At 42.6% G+C, this 17,639-nt stretch overlaps 1 protein-coding gene across 2 annotated transcripts; it reads left to right on the top strand.

The window, feature by feature from the left end:
• The first annotated feature begins 240 nt into the window (after positions 1-240).
• On the top strand, positions 241-15,191 carry hip1r (huntingtin interacting protein 1 related). 2 transcript variants are annotated; one of them, XM_084572544.1, is made up of 33 exons: positions 241-340; positions 662-725; positions 1,992-2,134; positions 2,215-2,271; positions 2,506-2,586; positions 3,313-3,389; positions 3,479-3,540; positions 4,382-4,522; positions 4,612-4,669; positions 4,763-4,838; positions 4,940-5,077; positions 5,162-5,284; positions 6,278-6,461; positions 6,552-6,640; positions 6,745-6,861; positions 6,948-7,037; positions 7,653-7,847; positions 7,960-8,070; positions 8,150-8,344; positions 8,423-8,570; positions 9,684-9,770; positions 9,891-9,998; positions 10,084-10,220; positions 10,343-10,453; positions 11,493-11,551; positions 11,692-11,722; positions 11,815-11,877; positions 12,059-12,159; positions 12,277-12,382; positions 12,468-12,591; positions 12,851-12,912; positions 13,887-14,600; positions 14,695-15,191. In XM_084572544.1, the coding sequence occupies exons 1-33, from the start codon at positions 260-262 to the stop codon at positions 14,728-14,730; spliced, it is 3,969 nt and encodes a 1,322-aa protein (XP_084428670.1). In that variant the 5' UTR covers positions 241-259; the 3' UTR covers positions 14,731-15,191. The 2 variants fall into 2 exon arrangements, with proteins under 2 accessions (XP_084428670.1, XP_084428669.1); XM_084572543.1 differs by having other exon boundaries at positions 6,936-7,037.
• Positions 15,192-17,639: the final 2,448 nt, after the last annotated feature.

Genomic DNA, 17,639 nt, shown 5'->3' with positions numbered 1-17,639 from the left:
TGGTCCGTTTTTACGCACGGAAGAAACCGCATTGTCCACCCGTTTAGGACGCTTGTATTGAAAAGGATGATGTGTTGATTTAAAGGAGTGAACAGTGAGTTTTAAGGGGAGTGTTTTTTTGTTTTTTTTTTTGGAGACGGCTCACCTGACACACATTCAGGTGTTCTGAGGAGAAACCGCAGCTCAGGAGGTGAGGAGCTGGATCTTGCGTCGGGACCACTCTGGATTTATATGGTGGGATTTTTTTTGGATCAACAAAATGAGTAAAACTAAGAATAAAACGGAAAATAAGACGGAAAAGGCTTTGGCCGCGGAGAAGGAACAGTTTGGTAAACAACAGGTGAGTCGTGTAGTTATTATGGAGGATAAACAGGCTGATCCTGATACAAATAGACTAGTAGGCTAGTTGTTTATTATTTACGTCCTGAAGGTACATTTTGAGTGTTAGAATATGTAATATAAACCAGCATAAATAACGTAAACGTGTAAATAAAAAATACCAATGTAATATTATATTATAGGACATTATATTATGTTAACATGTTAATTAGGTGTTTGGCTATAATATATAAAAAACTAAATTCACTTTATTTATATTAATCTCGGATTTATTTTCTGTTTTATCAGTTTAGTTGTGTTTGTTCTCTCATTTTTTTTTTAGCTCCACAGCATCAGCAAAATTGTGGCCACAGCTGAAACACCGCCCAAAGAGAAATATGTGCGCAGTATCCTTTCAATGCTAACACCGTTAGCTTGCCAGCATGCTAATATGCTAGTATACCAAACGCTTACCAGTTCATTGTGCTAATGCGGCCACTATTAGCTTGTTAGCATGCTAAGATCTGCTAACAAGATTAAAACAAAAGTGTAGCTGAGGTATAGTCTACTAGCTGCTCATGGGTTTTTAGGTTAAGCTAAATGCTAACCAGCTCACTGTGGCAATGCTAACACCATTTCCATTTATTTATTTATTTATTTAGAAAGGACATAGCACATTAATCAAATTTATAGTAAATGTGCCAGTGTTAGCCAGCTGGCTAATTTTCAACTGCAGTCCTTTTGGTACGATGTTTTAAAAGCCATTATTATATCTGTGGGGAAAAAAATTAGCCATTAGCCTAGTAGCATGCTAATGAGATTAAATCTACAATTTTTTTTTTGTAACTAAATACTCACCATTAGCTAATTGGTACGCTAATATAAGCTAATGAGATTTAAAACAGTAGCTGAGGCATAGTCTACAGCCATGCTAGCTGATTTGTGTTTTGTTATCTTTAGCTAAATGCTTACCAGCTCACTGTGTTAATGCAAAATACCATTAGCTTGTTAGCATAGTAACGGTTGCTAATGAAATAAAAACAAAACTGTAAAGCTAAGGTATATTCTATGGCCATGCTAGGTGCTTTATGGATTTTTATGTTTACCTGAATGCTTACCGGCTAACTGTGGCCATGCTAACACATTAGCTTGTTGGTATAATGTTAATATATATATTCTAAAGTCATGCTAGCTGTCATGCTAGTGTGTGTTTATCTTTAGCTAAGTGCTAACCAGCTCACTGTGGCAATGGTAGCATGATTAGCTTATAAGCATGCTAACATTTTTCTAATGAGATAAAAGCAAACATGTCGCTGAGGTGTAGAGTATATTCTACAGCCATGCTAGCTGCTTTTTGATGTTTTATTCCGAGCTAAATGTTTTAAACGTGCCAATGTTAGCTCCTTTAGCTTGTAAGCATGCTAACATTTTTTTCTAATGCGATAAAAGTGTTAGAAAGGTATATTCTATGACTATGTACTTGCCACCTTCGTTTTGGGGTTTTACCTTTCGTTAAATGGCAATGCTAACACCATTAGCTTGTTAAGCATGTTAATATGCACGAATGAGATGGAAAAACTAAACCTGGGAAACAACATGAATGTTCAAGAGCACGGCTAGTGTGGCCAAAAAGTTTTTTTTAGTTTTTGGAAGTTTCCTTGACACCTTTGAAGCTGTCATCCTGGGGACTCACAAGGAAGGTGGAGCCACCACCTTCTGGTCCTACGTCCTCAACCTGCCTCTGTCCAGCAACTCCATGGTCAGCTGGAAGTTTTGCTACCTGCTGCACAAAGTCCTCAGGGACGGACACAAAAATGTAAGTTCACATTCTACTTCATCTTCCACAACGCTCGGCCCTCGTGCTGTCTTAACGTCTGTCCTCCGTCCGATCTGCAGGCCGTGGTCGATTCTCACAGATACAGCCCCAACGTGAAGAGCATGGGAGTCCAGTGGGTGAGTAGCTATACGATAAACCTGCAGCTTTTAAATTCAGACTGGACCCGTCGAAAGCCAAGCCCTGGATTAAAGGTTTAAATTGTAGAAATGCATCCGTATGTGCCCACGCTGCAGATTTATTAATTCAGAAACACTTTTAATAAGAAATGTAATTAGTAAGAAGGTTTAATTAATGGAGTAAATCGTTTTTTTTACATTTTGTATTTTGTACAATGTTTTTTATTTTTGCAGGGAAACTTGCACGATCGGTACGGCCACATCGTCGCCTTGTACGCCAAGTTCCTCAGCCTCAAAATGGAGTTTCATGCAAAGGTGACAGATTTATATTTGTAGTGTTAGTCATACAGTATAATTACAGGAATATTTGTTTTTAAACTGGAACAAAAGTGCATCTTACACAACATTTCTGTGGTTTAGAGACAGAAGAATGAAAGAGAAGACAAAATGCACTGTCACCTATATACACCGATGAGCCGTAACAATATGACCACAATATGACAGAAGCCAGCGGAGGCAGCGTGATGCTTTGGATCCTGTCATTCATGTGTCGTATTATGAAACATACCTAAGCATTGCTGCAGACCATGTCGACCCTTTCAGCCGATAATGCTCACTGTTTCGGGAATGGTTTGAGGAAGAAGAAGAAGAACAACAACCAGGCCTCCAAAATTCCTCCAGATCTCAGTCAAATCCAGCGTCTTGTGGGACGTTTTGGTTCCAGATACCACAGCTCCTCACCTTCAGAGCTCTAGAAGGAGTCCACGGGGCCAGGATGGTCATAATGTTACAGCGGATTGGTGTATATGCTTTTATAGTGGCACCGTGTTTTGTTTTGATAACTCACAAGATGACTGCAGAACGGGCGAATTAATGTGATAGTATCTGTTCCTTTATATCAGTATAAAATGAGACCTGTCCAGGGTGTACACTGCCTCTCGCCCAATGACAGCCCCCCCACGACCCTCTAGAGGACAAGTGGTTATAGAAAATGAATGAAGGATAAATTGAGAACCCGACATCTCTCTCTGTCTCTAACAGCACAAGGTGATCCCCGGTAACCTGGAGGCCAGCGATGAGACTCTGGAGAGAGAAGCAGGAACTGACATGACCAAAGTGTAAGCTCGTCTTCCACCACCTGAACCGGTATTTCTCATTAGCTATTCGGCTGGATGCACTTGATTAACGTAATTAAATTGAATTACAGGTTAGATATGACTCAGGAACTGCTGGAATATTTGGATGCTGGACTGAAGATGGCTGAGACAGGTTAGTCTCAAGTATTCAGTTTCTAATTGTGTTTCCTCTTAAACCGTACCAAAAATATTGAGGGAACAGTCACAAAATACATAAAATAATAACTATATAATAAATATAATAAATATAAAAAACTGTTTAATAGTAAGCATTTTCTGAAATCTATGGAGGACAGAGGCTGACAGAATTTATGTATTTATTGACTTTTTTTTAAGATGATAGATTAATAAATAGTATGTAGAATTAAACATAGGAGAACACATACCTAATTAAAACTTAAATATTTTATAAAAATTGTATTTATTTTGGCAGTTCTGGCCTCCGTAGAGAATCAGATCTTATTTCAGCCATTTACATGTATTGTTTTACATTATTTTTCAGTTTTGTATATGCTATAAATTATATTTAAACTTATATGCACTCTCTTTTATTTTATCTAATACTTTATATTTTATGTATTTTTATTTTATTTGCCTATAAGCACTAAAAAAGGCACTTTTGTATGATAAGACGTTGTGATGAGAAAATTATTGGAACTTTTGTTTGTTTACGCTCAGTAGAAAGTTTAATTACAGTGCTATTAATAAAGATTTTTTTTTTCCTTTTTACGAAATAAGATGAAAGTAATAAAATATAAAATAAATTACAATGTATTTTTTTAAAAAGGTCCGAAAACCGACAAAGAAAATAATTACTCCAAACAGTTCTTATAAATATCCATAGATCAAGTCGTAATTTTGTGGGAAACATTTTAAAACTTGTGTGTGATGCCAGATTGAAGCTTAAAATAAAGGCTTATAGTAAAATAATGAGGAAAATCGGTGATAAACTCATAACTCTGATTTGTCTAAAGTCCTTCGTCAGCTGGACGCCAACGGGGCCAAATCTACAACTCCAGCAGGACAGTGCAGACTGACTCCTCTCATACCGCTCATCCTGGACAGCAGCTTTCTTTACCACTTCTCCGTTCGACTGTTATTCAAACTTCACAGCCGTGAGTCTCAAGAGTTTTTATCCGTCCGAGCTCTGCTGCTGTCTGTGGTCACGTCCAGCTTTAAATCCATCACGTCCTCTGCTTCACAGGCATCTCCCCCGACGTTCTCCTCGGACATCGAGAGCGATTCCGGGATCTCTTCATGAGGTAGCTCATCTGTATCACTTGCTTTACGTTTATTGTGCTTGAAGCTGAAGGAAAATTAGTTCAGATCTAAACTGAAGTCAAACTCCTCCGCAGCCTCACGCAGTTCTTCAACAGAGCCAGAGAAATGGAGTTCTTCAAAAGCATCATCCAGATCCCAGATCTCCCAGACGTAAGTGAACCTGCACATTTTATTATGTTCTGCACATTTTATTATGTTCTGAGTCAGTTCTGCACCGTGTACACGTATTGATGTTCATCACGACTGCACAGGAACCTCCTAATTTCCTCCGAGCCGCTGCCCTGGGCGAGTACAAGAAGCCGGTGGTGGTGATGCCAAACCAGGAGCGGCACGAGGAGGAGGAGGTGGAGACGCAACCGGAGTTTAGACAAACTCCTCAAATGCCTCAGGTATTTTCACATTCAAGAGAAATTTAAATCTTTGTTTGGCGTCTATGCTGATGTTTAGCTTGTTTATGTTTTCCATGGTGACAGTACTATCTGCTCAGTCAAATGGGAGCTCCTGATGCTTCGCTGGAGCAGAGAGACACTGAGAACGAGACTCTGAAGAGGGAGTTGGAGGCGCTGAAACCAGAGCTACAGCACCTCAAGTCTGAGGTAAACTAAAACTAATTACCAATTTAGTCATTGGTTCCAGACATTTGAGGCATTTCCACAATATGTTTCCTGTAGTTTCTCATCTTTCGTGTGTCTTCGCTCTTCTCTGTCCTCATATTTTTTTTTAAATCCAATCGTCTTTCAGTCTTGTTGATGCTCTCAGAGTTGGAGCTTCTGTCATGTTTTGGATCTCCCTCAAACGTGGACTAATCTGGTCTTGAAAGAATTGTCGTGTGAAACCATTGTTGCACGAAATTTAAAAGGAGAGGATGCAGTTAATGGCGTGCATTTAAAACATCTATCCAAGGTTTTTACGACATGACTGTCAGGGTACCTGCATGAACTCCATGCATAGATCTGAATCCCAGTGAGGAGTTCAACCCGCCGACTATATATAAAGATGTATTTACATGTGTTTCCTAAAGAGCAGTTTTTTGAAGCTCAGTGTGGCGTCTCTGGCGGTCGCCATCTTGGTCTGACTCCACTGAACACCTAGCTAAATTAAAAACAGTCAAAGAGGTGGAGCGGGAGTGGAGCTGAGGCTAAAGGCAGCTAGCAGCCTGTGAGGACACCCACCTGTCCTAGAAGCCACGCCCTTAATTCTGCTGAACTTGAAGCCTAAAAGACGAGTTAAATAAAAAATTCTCCTCCGTAAAATTAGCTATCAGGCTGTGAACATATTCATTTCTGCTGTAAAGTTTTTAACATGAAGCTCAATGGGCTCGACTCACTTTTAGAGCCAGCATCTAGTGGCCGTTAGAGGAACTGCAGTTACTAAGTTAGCATAAGCAAATCGTTAGCCTCATAGCATAATTGTCATATTTTAATGTTTTCAGAAAACAAGAAAAAACACAATTTTTAACAACCATTATGCTATGAGGCTAACTATTTGCTTACTCTAACTTTTTAGTCGCAGAGTGTTTTGGTTCTGCTGCCTTCCAGTGGTAAATAGTCAATAAAGGTGCAGCTTCCTCCCTCCCTCCTCTTCCTCAGGCTCAGAGGTGCGTAGTCGAGTTAAAGGCTCAGGTGAACCGTCTGGAGGCCGAGGTCGAGGAGCAGCGCACCACCAAACAGATGGCGATGGTTGAAAACGAGCACCTGCGGATGGAGGTGGAGGCTTTGCGGTGCGCCAACGTCGCCAACGTCGGGGCTCAGATCGGATTCAAGGAGGCCGACGGTGAGTGTGCACACGAGTGTGAGCGGGTGAACGAAAGCCACTATAAACGTAGCTTAACCTCCTCTTCGTCCCATCGTCATCTCCACGCAGGTAGAGCTCAGGCAGCGGAGCATCGCTTTACTCAACTTAAAGAGAGACACGCAGAGCTGGTTACGAGCCACGCTGATCTGATGAAGAAGGTAAACTACACGGTCTTTGCTTTTTAGATTCCTTTGCCAAGTGAATCCCCGTGTTTCCAGCTTCTGTATGAAGCCAAGTGTAACTTTGCTCTGCTCGTGTGCAGAGCGCAGACACAGTGAGGATGCTGTCGAGCACAAAACAAGAGCAAGACGATCTCCTGAGAGCCAAGAATCATCTGGAGAGTGAGCTGGAAAATCTGCGACGGGAGAAAATGAACACGGTGAGACCTCGTCCTCGTTTTTTGTGTGCGTTGCTGTACGTCTGCGATTATTGACGTCTCCTCTCCCCGATCAGATGGGTCAGCAGCAGCAGGAGTTCGACCGTCTGAATAAAGAACTGCTGGAGCAAAGAGCAGAGCTGGCCCTACTTCGCAGCAGCCTGGCGAGTAAAGAGATGGTAAGACTGAAAATAAACGTTTAAACATCATTAGACCAAAGGTTCAGTCACTTCCTGGTCAGACTAAGACGTGCAGTTGATTCAGTCCCTAATCTTTCAACTTAAAGAACTTGCTGTTTGTTTGAACGCTGCAATATTTCATGAATATAAAATAAAGACGTGATTTTTGAGAAATCAGTGCGATACTGCAAACTAGAAGTTAAAACCTCCACAAAAACCAAAGGACTGAACGGGGAACCAGTCTCGTTGGATAAATAAACATTTTAGAGATGTTTAGAGAGACCAGCTGTGGGACAGTTAACCTGAGATATGAAACCAAATTGTTCTGGACGCCTCTTTCCAAAAAAGATCTGAATAAGTGGACCAGAACATGTTGAGCCAAGATTCCTCCACAGTCACTCCAGCAACCGAGCTGAGCATTAAGATTCAAGAGTCGGTGGAAGAAGACGGTGTTGACCTGGCCTCCAAATTCACTAGATCCCAAATTGATCAAGTATCTGTGGGATGATCCACAGAGGCCCCTCCCCTCAAAGACCCCCCCACTAACAACAGGACACCCTCAGAAGGCCCATGTCCATTCTCTGATTTGCGTACGTTTCTGTTTGTTTCCTCCAGGAGGGATCTCAGGTGAGCAGCAGCCTGGCAGCTCTCCAGGCGGAGCGCGACGTCCTGCTGCGCTCGGCGAGAGAAAGGGACGCAGAGATTTCCTCCCTGAGGCAACAGGCCCAGCAGCAGCAGAGCTCCGTGGACCTGGAGAGAGACCGGCTCAACCGAGAGCTGGAGGCTCTGAGGGCTCAGCTGCAGCAGCAGGTAGCAGGAACTGTAGAAGAAGAGCATGCACACAGAGCTACAGAGCATGAAAGACTCTAAATGTTTTATATATTATATCTCCTTTAACGTGTGCATCATGGTTTTTCCGTAGCTTGCCATCAACGCAGAGCAGAAGCTGGAGATCGACAGGCTGAGACGAGAGCTGGACTCAACGCGAGCGGAGCTGAGCCGAGCCAACAGCGCACTGCAGAGCAAAGAGATGGTAAGAAGACGACTGGGAGGCTTTTCTAATGTCCTGCAGAGCTTTGGTCCTGATCCACTCCCGTGTTGTTGTTCTCCAGAGCGGCACCCAGCTCAACAGCACGCTGGCGGGGATGCAGGCGGAGAGGGAGGTGCTGCTGCGGTCGATGAGGGAGCAGGAGGCCGAGCTGACCTCCCTCCGCCAACAAGCCCAGCTCCACCAGAGCTCCCTGGAGCAGGAGAGGCAGAGGAGCAGCATGGAGCTGGGGAGCTTACACGCCCAGTTACAGCAACAGGTGCTGAGTTAACCGCTGAGTATTAAAGCTCCACGCTGGTCGCTGGTTACTGATGAGTGTGTGTGTGTTGTAAAACAGGCCTGCCGTGAAGGAGAGCTGACCCAGAAGCTGCAGGACGAGCAGTTCTGTCTGCTGCAGTGTGCAGTGGTGGAGGCCGAGGGAATCATACTGGACGCCGTGTCCAAACTGGACGACCCCATACACGTCCGCTGCATCAGCTCTCCTGGTAACAACACCGTCAGACCTTAAATTAACATCAGTCCACCTGTGGAGGTGGTCTGGGACACATGTGACCTCCTTCCTTTGGTAGTGTGAACACACAATGAGTCCTGGGTCACATTAAAGACCACCTACTCAACAGGGCTGATCTGTGGAAGAGGAGTTTAACTCATTCATTCAACCACTAGTAGAAATGATCACATGAATCAGTGATGTCTGTTCATTAGTAATGAGAGACTTTTAAAAGATTCTGGTCTTGGAGCTGAGAACCAAACTAAACTAAAAACTAATCTGAACTAGAATCAACTCAGGAGAAGATTCATTCAGGAATTTGATTGTGTCAAGCCTCTTCCTTCCCTCTGTCTTCCTTCTTTCCCTCCTTTGTTCCTTCCATCACTTCTTCCCTATTTCCTTCCTTCATTCCCTCTTTCCTTCTTTCTCTCCTTCCTTTCCCCTCCTTTCCTCCTTCCCTGTCCCCTTCCTTCCTTCCTTCCTTCACTCCTTCCCTATTGCTTTCCCTCTTTCCCTCATTCCTTTCCTCTCTTCTTCCTCATTTCCCTCTATCCTTCCTCCCTTCCTTCCCTCCTTCCTTCCTTTCCTCTCCTTTCCTTCCTTCCTTCCTTCTTCCCTGTTTTCTTCCTTTCCTCTCTCCTTCCTTCCTTGCTTTACTCGTTCCCTATGTCCTTCTTTCATTCCCTCTATCCTTCCTTCTGTCTTCCCTTCCTTCCCTCCTTTCCTCTCCTATCCCATCCTCCTTCCTTCTTTCCTTCCTACCTTTCTTCCTTCCTTCCCTCTCTCCTTCATTCTTCCTTCCTTGACTCCTTCCCTCTCTCTTTCCTCCTTCCTTCCCTCTTTCCTTCCTTCATTTCCTCTCCTTCCTTCCTTCCTACACTCCTTCCCTTTTTCTTCCCTTTTTCTTCCCTCTTTCCCTCATTCCTTCCCTCTCTTCTTCCTTCACACCTTCACTCTCTCCTTCCTTCCTTTCCTCTCCTCTACTTTCCTCCTTCCCTCTTTCCTTCCATCCTTCCTTCCTTCCCTCTTTGTGTTTTACTTGTACAAACGCTATCAATAATAAAGACGAGTCAAAGTTGTTTAATTATTTAATTCATCTTATTTTCAGATTATCTGGTGAACCGAGCTGAGATCACTCTGGGTTCTATTGACAAAATGCAGCAGAGTCATGTGATCTACCTGGGAAACAGGAATGGTGAGTTAGGATTGAGATTTAAATCTGTGTGTGTGTGTGTGTGTGTGTGTGTGTGTGTGTGGGTGTGTGTGTGTGTGTGTGTGTGTTATGAGTGTGTATAACTCTCGTGTTCCTCTCCAGATGCCAGTGGTTTGTTGAGAGCCGTGACACAGTTTTCTCACCTGGCCGCCGACACCATCGTGAACGGAGCAGCGACGTCGCACTCGGCCCCGACCGACCAGGCCGACCGTAAGAGGCGCACACTCGCTCTATAAACTGTAAAACACGACACACACTCAACGATCTAACGCTGAGTCCTGCTTTTTGTTTGCAGGTTTGACTGACAGCTGTCGGGACTGTGCCAATCACTGCCTTCAGTTCATGAGGGATCTGAAGAGTCAGGCCAGTTTACAGAGAGCAGACCCGACCGCCATACGCTACACCGTTCAACGCATCCTCAGCCTGGGACAGGTGGGGAGGGACTTTAAATCTGTCAGAGATAAAACAACAACACAGGAGCCAAGATGGCGGCGCCGTGTCTCAGTGACATACAGTAGCTAGCGTGAGTCTGTAACAGTTTGATTCTTGTTTAGGATTTGCGTCCAAAGGGGCAGGATGTGAAGAAGGAGGAGCTGGGAAGCATGGTGGACAAAGAGATGGTCGCCACGTCAACGGCCATAGAAGAGGCCGTGCTGAGGATGGACGTAAGGAGACACATACACAGTCCAGCTGTCTTTTACTTAAGCTTTGTGTTTTAATATCTGAGCATCAGGATATAGATCCAGTCAGTCCTTCAGTTCTATATATGGTTCATTATGTGGTTCATAGAACAACAGAGGAACCGTTTAGACCTTAAATTAACATCCGTCCTGGGAGAACTGATCACAAGAGTCCAGGTTAAAGTCCAGGATCTGGTCTCAGTCCACATGTGGAGGTGGTCAGGGACACCCCCCTTCCTTCCTTCACTCCTTCCTTCTCCTTCCTTTCCTCCTTCCTGCCTCCCTTCCTTTATTCCTTCACTCATTCCCCATGTCCTTCCCTCTTTCCTTCCACCCTCCCTCCCTTCCTTCCTTCCTTCCTTCCTTAGTTCCTTCCCTCTCTCCTTCCTTCCTCCCTTGCTTTATTTCTTCATTTGTTCCCTTTATCCTTCCCTCCCCCCTTCCTTCCCTCTTTTCTTCCTTCCTCCCATCGTTCGTTCCTTCTTTCACTCATTCCTTCTCCTTCCTTCCTCCCTTGCTTTATTTCTTCACTTCTTCCCTCTCTCCTTCCCCCTTCCTTCCCTCTCTCCTTCCTTCCTCCCTTCCTTTATCCCTTCACTCCTTCCCTGTCCTTCCCTCTTTCCTTCCATCCTCCCTCCCTCCCTTCCTTCCTTCCTTCCTTCCTTAGTTCCTTCCCTCTTTCCTTCCTTCCTCCCTTGTTCGTTCCTTCCTTCACTCCTTCCCTATGACCTTCCCTCTCTCCTTCCTTCTCCTTCCTTGCCTCCTTCCTTCCTCCCTTCCTTTATTCCTTCACTCATTCCCTATCTCATTCCCTCCTTCCTTCCCTCTCTCCTTCCCTCCGTGGAACAGCGGTAGGTAGAGCTCCATTAGAGACAGCTTCTGTTGTCTCATGGCGCTGCTTATTTACAGACACACAAACTGAGATCAGATGTCAAGTGCTGGCTGGGGACGCATGTGGAGACACATTTATATTAAGGTGGAGACACATTTATGTGTAACGTCTGATCCCATTTTTGTTTCACAGGAAATAATGAATCAGGCGAAGAGAGACACTACTGGTGTAAAGCTGGAGGTCAACCAGAGGTGAGACAAATATATATAGATATATATATATATATAGATATATATATATATATTTCCTCCTAAAACTTTTTATATCCTCAGTTATTTTTTTTATTCCGTATCTTACATCCTATAAATATATTCTTGTACTTTTTCACCAGTATCTTGGGATCCTGTTCAGACCTGATGAAGGTATGAAGTCTGTACCTGTTCATTATTTTCTGTGCACCTGAGTTGATGGTTTTTGTTGAGCCGGTCTTGGTTCTGCTGTCTCTGTCCTCCAGGCTGTTCACATGCTGGTGACGGCTTCTACCGACTTACAGAAAGACATCGTGGAAGGAGGCAGGGTGAGTGAAGATCAGAAGATAAAAATGTTCCTGTGTGAAAAAATAAGTCACAGTTATTAATAAACTTGCTCCTGCTCACATTAAAGTGTAGGAATACCCTCAATAATTATAAATGTTCAATTTCTCAGAGGTTCTTTGATCCACAGTGTGTCATGTACTGATGCATTTGTTCCTCTCGCAGGGTGCAGCATCTGTTACCGAATTTTACGCCAAGAACTCTCGCTGGACCGAAGGACTCATCTCCGCCTCTAAGGCCGTGGGCTGGGGCGCCACTCAGCTGCTGTGAGCATCAACAACCATCACTTCAATACACTGACGTTATTATTTAGATGATTGTAGTCCAGAGTATCAGACAGTTTAATGAGAGTGTAACTGAATGTCTCTCCTCTGTGTTCTCAGGGACTCCGCCGACCGGGTCGTGGGTGAAGACGGTACGTACGAGGAGCTCATCGCCTGCTCCCACGAGATCGCTGCCAGCACTGCTCAGCTGGTCGCCGCCTCCAAGGTACAAACAACCGAAAGCATTTTAACGGCACCCAGTGGAGCGTTGTTCGTGTCTTTGTTTCTCACGGGTGCTGCTGACATTTCAGGTGAAGGCGGACCGCAACAACAAGAAGCTGTACACGCTGCAGCAGGCCTCACGACACGTAAACGACATGGCCGCCGTGGTCGTCACCTCCACCAAACACGGCCAGCAGCAGATCTCTGACCATGGTGAGAGGAAGAGTCGAGGGGCTTTCTTCTTTCTTTTAACTCTATCTTTGGTCTCCACCATTTCATAAAATAAATATTTGTCTCTTCACTGGATAAATACGTAACGTTGCTCCCCAGCTACATGAAACCTTTCTCTATGGTTTCACTGAGTGGACGTAAACAATAACAAAGATAACTGTGGTGTCAGGTGATAACTGTCTGTGGGTTCATCTCTGTGATGGACTAGTTTAACTCTAACTGAATGTTTTTGTTTGTACAGTTGTGATGGACTTCTCTGGGATGTCTCTGATTAAACTGAAGAAAGAGGAAATGGAGGCTCAGGTGAGACCTATATGTCCATAATAAATGTTTAACTGTTAGCTTAAAGCTAACGTAGACATGGTTGAAACTGTTAGCTTAAAGTATGGATAAAGTGTTAGCTTAAAGCTAAAGAATGAATAAATTAAATCATTAAAGCTAATGGCTTAATGGTTGAATTAGTTGTCTAACGTTAACAGAATAATTTGCTGAAAGTCATACATTGTTGAAATTTTTATTTTAAATTAAAATACAAATATTTGAAATAGCTTTAAGCTGCTAAGGGATCATTGTTTTGTTAGCATAAAGCTAATGGAAATGTATAAAGTAGTTAAAATAAAGCTAATGGTTAAATTCGAAAACTTAACGCTAATGTAGAAATGGTTGAAATAGTAAAGTTACAGTGATGGATAAATGTTTCAAATAGTTAGCGTTACGCTAATATATAAATGGTTGAATTAGACAAACCAGAGCTAAGCTTTAAATTGTTAGCATAAAGCTAATGGGTAAAGGTTTAATTAAGTAGCTTAAGACTTCAGTTTCCTAAAGAAATAAATCCTTGAAATTATTAACTATAAGCAAATGGATACATGGTAAAAATATTTAGATTAAAGCTAATAGTTAGCTTAACGCTAGGAAATCATTGTTTGAAATTTTAGCTAATGGATAAATGGTTGAAATAGTTAGCTGAAAGTAATGATTAAAGTGCTGAAAGTAATAAATTGTTGAAATTGTTATTTTAAATTAAATGAGAAATATTTGAAATAGTAAGGTTTAAGCTAAGCTTTTGTTGGCATGATGCTAATGGATAAATAATTGAAATAGTTCGCTAAAAGTAAATGGAACAAAAAGTCATAAATGTATGAAATATGTAGTTTAATCTAAGGGATCATCGTTTGCAGTTATTAGCGTAAAGCTAATGGATAAATAATAATAATTGTATAATTTTTTATATCATTAGTTGAGTATAAATCAGATCTTCTGTCTCTGACTCTCAGGTGAAGGTTCTTCAGCTGGAGAGTCAGCTGGAGCAGGAGCGAGTCCGTCTGGGGGAGCTGAGGAAGAAGCATTACGAACTCGGCCCCGCTGGGACCGAACGACCCGATGATGACCCCGACTTTTTCCCACCGCCGCCTCCGCCCACTCTGCTCGACTCCGCCCCAGCACCTGAGCCGGCGTCACAGCCTTTTGGAGCCGCTCAGAGCTTTGCACAAACCAATCCATTCGCTTCGGCTCTGACGCCGTCCACGCTGCCTCAGCCGTACACACCGGCCTACACAACATCTCAAAGCTACACACCATCTCAGAGCTACACAACATCTCAAAGTTATACACCTTCTCAAAGCTACACACCATCTCAAAGCTACACACCATCTCAAAGCTACACAACATCTCAAACATATACACCCTCCCAGCCCTTCGCCCCATCTCAGCCTTTCACATCATCTCAGCCTTTCACATCATCTCAGTCTTTCACATCATCTCAACCTTTCACATCATCTCAGCCCTACACTCCAAGCCCAGCTCAGAGTTACTCCACGCCTTCGCCTTACTCGCCGTCCCAACCCTCGTCCCTCACATCCGGCCTCAGTCAGCCCAAACCAGCGTCCCAGCCGCAGACGACCAAGCAGAACAACACAGAACAGTCCACCAAGTCATCCATGAGGAGACCGAACATCTTCGTCAAATCTGGGAACTTGCTGAAGAACGCGGTAGGTGCTGACCTGCTCTCCACAGCTACAGCTTGGCATCTGTCTGGTTTGATGCGTGGTAATAATAACACACGAGTCTGGTTTATCATTACAGTTCAAACGAGGAGAAACTGGAACGGGGGAGTCCTGAAGACGACTGAAGAAGATGAATCTGATTTAACTGAAGCACTCACCGGAGAAAACATATGACCTTTATGATGCTTTTAACCTAAATGTATCTCTGGTAAATCAAACAAATATTCTTATTATCAAGCTGATGCAAGTGATTTATTAAAAATACTAACATTATCTGACATTTAGAGTCAGTTTTATGTTATATTTTGTTATCTTTGGGGCAGAGGGCTGTGAGATACAGACTCATGAAACCACGCTGTGTAAATATTCATCCTTTGAACCTCTTGTGTTGATTTTAAACTTTTAAACCGAAGCTCCTGACGTGCATCTTGCAGGATTTATTATGTTGCACTGCTGCCACATGATGGGCTCATTGGATAATAGCATGAAGAAGAAGCAGCAGGTTAATTATTACATTAACAGCAGTAAGTTTCCACTGAGGCTTGTATTGTTGGCTGAATAAAAGCTGTAAAGGTGTATTTCTGGTTTAATTTTGTGACTGTCTGTTCTTTGTTTAATTTAACGTCTATTATTGTATTAACAGTCATTCATTGGCTGTTAATAGACGCACTGTTGTCAGGAATTTAATAATAATTACTCATATCTGCTTATAACTTCATTATAATATAAATACACGGGTGTCCTTTGGTTTAGCTGAGTAGTGGTGAGTGTCTGGGAAGGTTTCCTCATGCTGTCACTGTCACATCCCGTCTCTTATTTCAGTCATGCGCAGAACAAACTGCAACCTCACCACCATCAAAGTCGCCACTGTGATTCACTCTGGGGACCAGAGATCAAGTTAGAGGGAGAGGAAACACCGGAAGTAGATGGCACCGCCTTCAAAATAAAACCAAAGACAAATTATCCAAAGTTGACTGGATGTTAAACTTTAGTTAGGGTTGGTTTAACTTTACAAATGTTGGTAAAAGTCAAGTTATGAATATAATTTATATTGTTAAATGATACTGTATGTTATTACTAATGGATTCATGCGTAAAGAGCATTTTATTTTTATAGTACCTGTTGCTAATTCATTCCTTCAATTGTGGATCAATCTGCAAATTATCTTCTGAATTAACAGCTTGTTTTTATGGATTAACAGTAGAAACGTCAAAGTTATTTGAACTAAACTTAAGTTGTTAAAAAGAGAAGCAGCAAATGTGGTGTTAATGTTGATGAATCCACTGAACAACCATGGTGTGATGGACAAAGACACTGCTCTCCAAGAAGAACATTTCTAAACATCATGTGGACAAGACAGAAGACTATTGGGACAATGTTTAGTGGACAGATGAGACCAAAGTAGAATAGTTTGGTTTAAATGAGATGAAACAACACTGCATCACTCCAGCATCAGAACCTCATCCCTCCATCAAACATGGGGGTGCTAATGTCCTGGTTTGGGCCTGTTCTGCTGCATCTGGACCAGGACGGCTTGTCATCATTGATGGACCAATGAAATCTGAATTCTACCAGTGAACTCTAAAAGAAAATGTCAGGACAATCTGTCCATGAGCTGAATGTGAAGAGAAACTGGGTCATGCAGCAAGACAACGAGAACCAAGAACACAAGTGGTTCTACAAGAGAACGGTTAAAGAAGAACAAGATGAATGTTTAGGAACGGCCAAGTCAAAGTCCTGACGTTAATCCAATAGAAATGTTGTGGAAGGACCTGAAGCAAGCAGTTGATGTGATGAAACCCACCAACATCTCAGAACTGAAGTGGTTCTGTTCTGAGGAATGGGCTAAAATTCCTCCAAGCTGCTGTAGACCACTGATCAGCAGTTTACCGGAAACCAGATACTGACCACAAGAGTTCACTTAGTTTTACCCCTCACTCGTTTTCCCAAATAAACAAACACATAATTATAAATTTTCTGTGTCATTAGGTTGATTGGGTTCTCTTGATCTACTTTTTGGACATGCAGAAAAATGTTGGATGTTGTTCATGAGTTTAGCAGATAACAGGGTCTGTAGATGTTGTATTTCAATTTGGAAGCTGCTTTTCTACAGGAGACTACTGGTGAGTGATCTCAGACAAGTGAAGAACTCTCTATGGAAGGTAGGAACATCAATATCCAAGTCTACCATGAACAAAAGACGTCAGAAGACCTCAAGAATAGAAAGACCAGAATCTGGAACAGCATCTACAAAGAGCTCAGATGTGGCTCGTTGGTCTAGGGGTATGATTCTCGCTTTGGGTGCGAGAGGTCCCGGGTTCAAATTTCCGGACGAGCCCACATATTGGGAGTAGTTGGACTTTGTTTAGACATGCTTTAGTTCATCTGAAGAGAAACTGGGTCATGCAGCAAGACAACGAGAACCAAGAACACAAGTGGTTCTACAAAAGAGAACGATTAAAGAAGAACAAGCTGAATGTTTAGGAACGGCCAAGTCAAAGTCCTGACCTTAATCCAATAGAAATGTTGTGGAAGGACCTGAAGCAAGCAGTTGATGTGAGGAAACCCACCAACATCTCAGAACTGAAGCAATGAAGCTAATATTACTCCAGATCAGCAGTTACCGGAAACGTTTAGTTGATGTTATTGTTGCACAAGGAGGTCGCTGTTCACTGTTTCAACTTACAAATATATAAATTTAAGGATTCAAGGATTCTTTATTGTCATTTCAACACATGTTGGTACATGGGATGGAACGAAATTAGTTTCTCTGGTCCCAATTCAAGCCATAGCAGAAATAGAAAATAGAAAAGTATAAATATAAATAAAATTAACTGACTAAGAATCTGTACAAAAAATAAAAAAATAAAATATCAAGAAGTATATAAATAAGCACTGTAGTAATTGGAGATTATTGCAATGAATAACACAGTAGTATCCAGTCCTGTGCCACTGAGGTAGCGTGCAAGTGGAGTTAAAGTGAAAATGCATCATACCTTAGAAGCTCTTCCCATAATTTGATTC

This window comes from Chelon labrosus (assembly GCF_963514085.1).
Source record: "Chelon labrosus genome assembly, chromosome: 22".
In the NCBI taxonomy this organism is placed as follows: domain Eukaryota; kingdom Metazoa; phylum Chordata; class Actinopteri; order Mugiliformes; family Mugilidae; genus Chelon; species Chelon labrosus.
The sequence above is the reverse complement of the archived record's forward strand: the minus strand, read 5'-3'. Positions and strand labels throughout refer to the sequence as shown.

Excerpts from the sequence above, each read along its gene's own strand:
- hip1r (XM_084572543.1), top strand. The coding sequence starts at position 260 with ATGAGTAAAACTAAGAATAAAACGGAAAATAAGACGGAAAAGGCTTTG. Across the intron at positions 4,523-4,611 it reads GTTATTCAAACTTCACAGCC|GCATCTCCCCCGACGTTCTC; the intron begins GTGAGTCTCAAG and ends TCTGCTTCACAG. Across the intron at positions 4,670-4,762 it reads TTCCGGGATCTCTTCATGAG|CCTCACGCAGTTCTTCAACA; the intron begins GTAGCTCATCTG and ends ACTCCTCCGCAG.